This window comes from Nannospalax galili, unplaced genomic scaffold, assembly GCF_000622305.1.
Source record: "Nannospalax galili isolate Female #2095 unplaced genomic scaffold, S.galili_v1.0 scaffold1892, whole genome shotgun sequence".
Lineage (NCBI taxonomy): Eukaryota > Metazoa > Chordata > Mammalia > Rodentia > Spalacidae > Nannospalax > Nannospalax galili.
In genome coordinates this window covers 1,000,752-1,008,507 of record NW_008331144.1, presented here as the reverse complement: position 1 = coordinate 1,008,507, position 7,756 = coordinate 1,000,752, and the positions used below count along the sequence as shown (strand labels likewise).

Sequence of the window (7,756 nt, the reverse complement as noted above, 5' to 3'; positions counted from 1 at the left end):
CAACTGTGAACCTAAAAATTGAGTCATTTTTGAAAGAGATTTATCCTTGCTCTGGAATGTGTTACTGAATATGTTAAAGCTGTAATGAAATGCTTCTTCTAATCATATGGTTATTAAATTTAAAAACTGTGCTTTGTTTAGAGAGCTGGCAAACTGAGGACACAGTGGGTTAACATCCTAAAAATTTGCCTTAAATCTCACCTCTAACCAACAAATCATATGGGGTAGGGGAGGACAAAAGAATTGATCATTGTAGAACTCAGTCTCGCCTCTGTGGGCAGGGGATCAGCCACATTTCTGAGACTTGTGATGTCTGTGTTATCATCTCTTACACTCTTTCCTCATTCTGTGGATATTTGGACCCAGGCACTTCTTGAAACCCTGGGTGTAGGGGCCAGCAAGATGTCTCAGCAGGTAAAAGCGCTTGCCACCAAGCATGGGTACCTGAGTTTAATCAATCCTGGGGACCCACATGGTGGACGAAAAGAACTGACTCCCAAAAGTTGTCCTCTGATTTCCACACATATATACAAAATTAATAAATAAGCTATGCTGGAGAAAAAGTGAGTCTAGGGTCTGCCAGCATCAATCATGTGCTCCTCCAGGGGCATCTGGGTTGAGAGGGGGGTTGTTAACTCAGAAGAAGCAAACCACAGACAGTGTATATGTGCTAAGCTAGTCGTGGAACTCACTATGTAGACCCGGCTGGCCTTGTACTCACAGAGATCTGCCTGCCTCTGCCTCCTGAGTGCTGGGATCAAAGGCATGTACCACCACACCCGGTATGTGCTGATTCTTTTTTACAATACAGAGTACAGTGTCTTCATAATACAGAATATGAAACTGTCCCCATCATGTCCACAGCTCTGCTGCTGTGCAAACCTGCTTTTCCCTTTACAATGACTTCCACATTGCCCCCAGATAATTGTAGAAGGCTCATACTTGATCCTACGGCGTTAGGTAGAGACATCACCTCATGACTTGTGGTATGACTTAGCTGAGGAAAATGAGGGGAATCACAATAAATTCACACGTTTGATAGCGTAGGTGAAGAAACCTGTTAAGCCCAAGGCAGCTGCGAGAGCCGCTGCAAGTCCTGAGAGAAACTAAGCAGAAAAAAAAAAAAAAAAAAAAAAAATCAAGAAGGAGGCCGAGGACTTTGAAAATTGAAGAACATCCCATCCCCAAGACTGGTTGGAGCACGCTTTTCCAGTTCTAAGAGCGGTCCAAGCTACCAGGTCTATAAAAACAAATCCCTCGGGCTGGAGAGATGATTCAGCACTGGGTGTTCTCGCAGAGAAACTAGGTTCAGTTCCCAGTACTCATGGCATCTACCACCTGTAACTCCAGTTCCAGGGGATATGACACCCTCTTCTGGCCTCTGTGGGCACTGCGGATGTACTACAGTTACATACATGCAGGCAAAAAAGGTCATACACATGATTTTTTAAAATAAACCCCTTTTCTTTCTGAAGAGGAGTGTAAGGGAGGGTGGATATCTATTCATCTCATCCAAGAGAGACAAAAGAACTGGTCATCATCATAGAATCAGAACCAGCATGCTGCATAGGGTAGCAAAGGTGTTGAACTGTGTCAAGATGGTCATTGGTTCAGCTGTAACCAACACATATAATCTTGAGGAAGTCATTTCGTCTCTGAGCCTCAGTTTACCTCCCTAAAACTTAGGATAAAAGTGTGTTAGTAAAGATGAAATTAGGTAACCTAAGTGAAATGTAGGGTTTTTTCTTATGTGTATGACTGTATTGCCTCCATGCATGTAAGTGCACCCACGTTGTGCAATGCCCCTGGAAGACATAAGACAGTCTCTGATCCCCTGGAACTGGAATTAGGAAGGTTGTTAACTGCCATGTGGGTGCTGAAAAATGAACTTGGGTCCTCTGCAGGAGCAGTCAATGCTCTTCCTCACTGAGTTGTCTCTCCAGCCCCTTTTGTTGGTCTTTTTGAGACAGGATCTCCTGGTAGCCCCAGCTGGCCTGGAACTTGCTATGTAGACCAGGCTGGCCTCAATCTCACAGAGATCTGCCTGCCTCTGCCTCATGAGTGCTGGAATTAAAGGCGCATGCTACCATGCTCAGCTGAAATTCAGTTTTGAGCTATAATGTCACTGTCATTATCCACACAGCACACTGGCCCAGCTGAGGTCACTCAGAAGGGCAGGAGGTGGGCTGATTAGCCACCATGGAGATGTCACATGGGGAGATAGATGTAGCAGGGAGATGAAGGTTGGGGTTTTAGCAGAAAAGCCCATAGGCTGAGAGGGACCAACCTGCACCTCACAGTTTAGAGAAAGCCTAAGTCTCAGGAGGTTTGATGATGTAACCTAGTCAAGTATAGATGAAGAATTGTTGCCAAACTGAGGCATAGGGACAAATAGACTGCATCTTGGGAGCTGAAGCCAGACTGAAGGACAGGAAAACTGGTTTCTACTTCTAGATCTTCCATAATTTGTGGAACAAATTTTGGGACAAATCATTCTACCTTTTATTTAGCTCACTTGCCTGCTAAATAGGGTAAGTAATACCTAGTTGTGGGACAAACACCAATTTTATGCTTGCACAATGATTTATTGAGATACTAGGCATCACTCACATAAAGTTGACCCTTTTTAATCTGGGCAGCCTTTTGAAGCAGGTGAGGTAGAGGCAATCTTACGTTACAAATGGAGGATGACATGTAGCATACATTATGTGGCAGGTGTTTGTACTAAATACCATAAACCAGCATCTCTTTTAATTCTCTACTTTTGTAGAATCTATATAAGCTGTACTTAACAAATGAGAAAACAGGTTCAGAGTGGGCAAGAAATTTGACGAAGTCACCCAGTTAAGTGGAAACCAGATCTCTTCAGTATAGAATTTACCATTATGTTGAGTTGCATGTGAAGGAATTTTGAAAACATAAAGCTTAGAAATTTGTAGCTACAGATTTTACTACAGCAAATCTAGAGAGAAACCTCTTCACTTGGAATTAAATTTTGGTAGACATTAATAACTGGATAAAGCACCCTTGCCTTGTTGAAGTAAATGCAGTTAGTGTAAATTCTCAAATGCTAACAAACAAAGGAAATGAAGAATTTCAGACCAGTAGACAAAGATATACAAGCTAGCTGGAGCCCAAAAATTGCAATTGTTGTGAAGAAAGAAAAGTTTAAGGACCCAACAAAAAGGCTACTGAAAATAAGAAAATGTCAGGGTTTGGATTCAATCACAGAGGTAAATTTCTTTCTGCAAATGTATTCTGTTGTATTTGTCTCCAACAAAATAGAACCACACATGGAGTTGGAGAGATGGCTCAGAGATTAAGAGCACTGGCTGCTCTTGCAAAGGACTTGAGTTTGGTTCCCAGCACCCACATGGGGGCTAACAACCATCCATAGCTCCAGTTTTGGAAGATCAGACACCCTCTTCTGACCTCCATTGGCATTGCATATCACCAGTGCACTTATGTACATGCAAGCAATACACTCATATACATATGCATATAAATAAATATGTATGGTGTTTAGCTAAGTCTATGCATGTGGGTCACTGCTAGGTACAGAAAAGAAACAGGCAAGCTGAATCAGGCATGCTGGCACACATTTGTAATCCCAGAACTGGGGAGGTAGAGGCAGTAGGATCAGGAGTTCAAGGTCAATAGGGATGGAGAGCTGGCTCAGCAGCTAAGAGCACTGGCTGCTCTTGTAGAGGACCCAGGTTCAGTTCCTAACACCCTCATGATGGTTAACAATCATCCATAATTCCAATTCCAGGGGATCTAACAACCTCTTCTGATGGAGGGCATTGCACGACATGGGTGCACTTACATACATGCAGACAACACATTCATACACATAAAATTAAAATAATAAATAAAATATTAAAAAATAAATAGGACAAGCATGATTTTAGAAGAAATACATACTAAAAAATAAATAATAGATGACAGACAGATAGATGATGATAGAAATAGATGATTGATAGAAAGATAGTATTTAGCTAGCTAGCTAGATGATAGAGATAGATGATAGACAGATAGATGACAGATAGATAGATGATTGATAGATAGATAGATTAGACAGAGAGGCAAACAGAGACAGTAGCTAGCTAGCTAGATGATGCTAGAGATAGATGATAGATAGATGATAGATAGATAGATAGACAGATAGATAGATAGATGATAGGTAGATAGATAAATAGATAATAGATAGGCAAACAGATAGATGATAGATAGATGATAGATAGATGATAGATAGATAGATAGATAGATAGATGATAGATAGATAGATAGATAGATAGATAGATAGATAGATAGATAGATAGATAGATAGATAGATAAAGTAGGTAGGTAGATAGATGACAGAGATGATAGTAAAATTTGAATTAAAAAAAAAATCAAGGAATCCACGTCTCTATGGTTGTTTCGGAGGCCGAACACGAGGATACACTCTATCTCGCCACAGAACTCTATGGTCCGAGGCGCGGTGCGGACCCGGAAGCGATCCTGGGAGGTCAGGACGTCAAGATGGCGGCGCGCGCAGCGTTGGGGGCGGTGTACCGGCACCTACGGCAGGTAGGCTGTGGTCCGCGGACCGGAGTCTCACCGCCTCCCCCCGGTCCCACCCTCCAGGAATCTTCTCCCACGTGTGTTACTCACCTGGGGCAATAGTAGGCCGGAAAAGGGCTGGTTTTCTCTTAATTCTCTCGCCTGATTAAGGATATATGAAGACAGGAACGAGAATTGTCTAATGTCAGGACGGAAGGATTAGGAAACATGTATTCAGAAACCCTCCGTTCACGTTAGAAAAGATAACGGAGCAAGTCCGAGGGTCGGAGAGGACGCTAGGCCAGTCTAGGGTGGAGCGGTGCTGGAGCGCAGACACCTCGCCTGGGACCCCCGTGGAGATGCGGGCTCCAAAAGATACGGGGTTTGTGGGTCTTCTCTGTGTTACTTGGTACTTTAGGAAATAAAACTGCCAGCCAGATGCCGTGGCTCAAATTTGTGATACCAGGACTCGGGAGACTGAGGCAAGAGGAAGGTCAAGCGTTCGAGACCAGCCTGGCCTGCATAATGAGACCCTGTCGAATGAATGAATGAATGAATGAATGAATGAATGGGATGGATGAATGGGATGGATGGATAGCTTAGTTTGTCCGGTGCTTGACTCACATGCATGAGGCCTGTGGTTTGAGTCCTAACACCACATGAAACCAGGGGTGATGACCCACACCTGTAATTCAGCACTTGGGAAGCAGAGACAGGCAGATCAGAAGAGGGCTACATAAGATCCTGTCTCTGTGTGTGTGTGTGTGTAGCAGAGACAGGCGGATCAGAAGAGGGCTACTTAGTTTGTCCGGTGCTTGACTCACATGCATGAGGCCTGTGGTTTGAGTCCTAACACCACATGAAACCAGGGGTGATGACCCACACCTGTAATTCAGCACTTGGGAAGCAGAGACAGGCAGATCAGAAGAGGGCTACATAAGATCCTGTCTCTGTGTGTGTGTGTGTGTAGCAGAGACAGGCGGATCAGAAGAGGGCTACATAAGATCCTGTCTCTATCAGTGTGTGTGCGCGCGCTCCCCTGGAGACTGAATTAGGTAGATGAGGAACTCCAAGTTATACATTGTACCCTTTGCTTCCTAAAAGAAGTTTTGTTCCACCAGGGGGAGCTCACAAAAAGGGTTTAGGCCGTTCTGGGTTATTGTGGCTTCTCCCATAACCCTTAATGGTGGGTATACAATGCTGCCTGTACTGTAGTTAATTTATGAGCTAGTTGCTTTAGATAAGCAGAGATAAACATCTGCTTGAAAAGACGTGCGAAAGCCTCAAAAGAAGGGTATTTATTCCATCTGTTGACAGATTAAATTATACACACGTAATTGTTTATATTGCTTTAAAATATTCAAGTAAATCAGGCAGGTGGCACATGCCTTTAATCCCAGCGCTCTGGAGGCAGAGGCAGGCACCTCTGTGAGATTGAGGCCAACCAGGTCTACATAGCAAGTTCAAGGCCAGCTGGGTCTACAGGGAGAACCTCTCTCAAAAACCAAACAAAAAATTTCAAGTAAGAACTGAAGAGATGGCTCATTGATTAAGAATACTTGCCAACTCCCACACGCCAGCTCACAGCCATCTGCAATTCCAGTTCTAGATGATCCAACATCCTCTTTGGCTTCCACAGCACCAAGCAAGCAAACACATGTAAAATAATAAATAAATAAATCTTTTTTGGGGGGGCTCTTTTTGAGACAGCGTCTCTCTTAGCCCCAGCTGACCTGGAACTCACTTTGTAGCCCTCGCTGGCCTGGACCTTATGAGTCCCTGTCTGCTGTGTGTTTATGTATGTGTGATAGCTTTACTTATTTATAGTGAGTGTTTAGGAGTACTTGTTGGTTCTCAAGTCTGTGTCATCCATGGTTTTTTGAGACAGGGTCTCCCTGTAGCCCCAGCTGGCCTGTAATTCACTGTGTAGACCAGGCTAACCTTAATCTCACAGAGATCCACCTGTCTTTGCCTCCCAAGTGCTGGGATTAAAGGCCTGCACCACCACACCTGGCTTCTGAGTTGCTTTTAAATGAAATCTAATTTGGCCATTTTGATTCCCCAGTGTCTCCATTTGAAGCATCTTTTGAGTTTTAGTGGAAACTATGAGCACTTTGGGAACTGGCTTCAATTCTAATGCTTGTCACTTTTTTTTTAGGAGTTGGGGAATTTGATTGTAAATAGCTCTAAGATTGGTATATCCAAAAATGATGGCTTCCTGCTGTAAGTATACAGTTAGCTATGCTTAGACGAATTAGAAATGGGCTCTGCGCTGTTGACTTAGGTTTCTCTTTTCCCCACACACAGTACTACCAATATGAAGTGGGTCCAGTTTTCAAACCTACACATCGATATTCCAAAGGACTTGACCAAACCTACGGTATGTATGTTGTGCTCCTCAATTAAGGGGCTGTCTGTATTAAACAGCCCGGTGCAGGCCTGGGACCCCAGCACTTAGGAGACTGAGGCAGGAGGATCAGGAGTTCAAGGCTATCATCAGTCACATACAGGTTCAAGGCCTGGGCTACAAGCAAACCTGTCTCAAATAACAACACCAACAACACAAAAGGACCTACCTACTTTAACTTTTTTCCTGATAATTTTATTTGGGCCTGTTTTCCAAACAAACAAAACCTTTTTGTCCTAGAATATCAGCAAATGCACAGTGTGTATATACATTGTTTATTCCAAATAAGGGGTTTAGTGAGCAGTCTCTTGTTTTTAGTTAAACCTAACTGAAGAGCTGTGACAATTAATGGGGCCAAATCCTTGGTATTATATTGTGGAATCATACCTTCCTGTAGACTTCAAGTCTTTGCTTTCATTTAAATACGGTCTTGGCCTGCGCAGTGCTGTGATGCTCACAGTGAGGAAGAGCACTGAACAGACTGGGGAATCTCAAGTAGCCATGTGATCGTATAGAGACACTGCACTGATCCGCCTGCTTCAAAGTAAGGTCTCTTTTCATCTAGCCCAGGCTGCCCTTGAATTAGCTAGGTAGCCAAGGTTGCCCTTGATTGAATGGCTCTTCCTGCTTCTGTGGCCCAGGTGATAAGATGATGCCACTTCCAGCTACCATAATTTTTTTTTAAATCTTAAAAATTCCAAATTCTCCCATTTCTACCTCCACAAAAATCCCTTTCTAGTTTGGTGTGACTTCTAGGCGTTTGTCCACGTGTCATCATTTTATCCATATATGTGGAATTATGTT

The 7,756-nt window shown here is 43.4% G+C and overlaps 1 protein-coding gene across 1 annotated transcript; it reads left to right on the top strand.

Annotated features, from left to right (window-relative positions):
* The first annotated feature begins 4,497 nt into the window (after positions 1–4,497).
* Positions 4,498–7,121, top strand: Mrps10 (mitochondrial ribosomal protein S10). The gene is made up of 3 exons (XM_008823280.2): positions 4,498–4,572; positions 6,704–6,768; positions 6,853–7,121. Exons 1-3 carry the CDS (start codon positions 4,525–4,527, stop codon positions 7,001–7,003), a joined length of 264 nt encoding a protein of 87 aa, XP_008821502.1. The 5' UTR covers positions 4,498–4,524; the 3' UTR covers positions 7,004–7,121.
* Positions 7,122–7,756: the final 635 nt, after the last annotated feature.

Bases quoted from the DNA above. Each gene is read 5' to 3' on its own strand.
- Mrps10 (XM_008823280.2), top strand. From the start codon at position 4,525: ATGGCGGCGCGCGCAGCGTTGGGGGCGGTGTACCGGCACCTACGGCAG. The intron at 4,573-6,703 runs GTAGGCTGTGGT...CTTTTTTTTTAG, and splicing joins TGTACCGGCACCTACGGCAG to GAGTTGGGGAATTTGATTGT. The intron at 6,769-6,852 runs GTAAGTATACAG...CCCCACACACAG, and splicing joins AAAAATGATGGCTTCCTGCT to TACTACCAATATGAAGTGGG.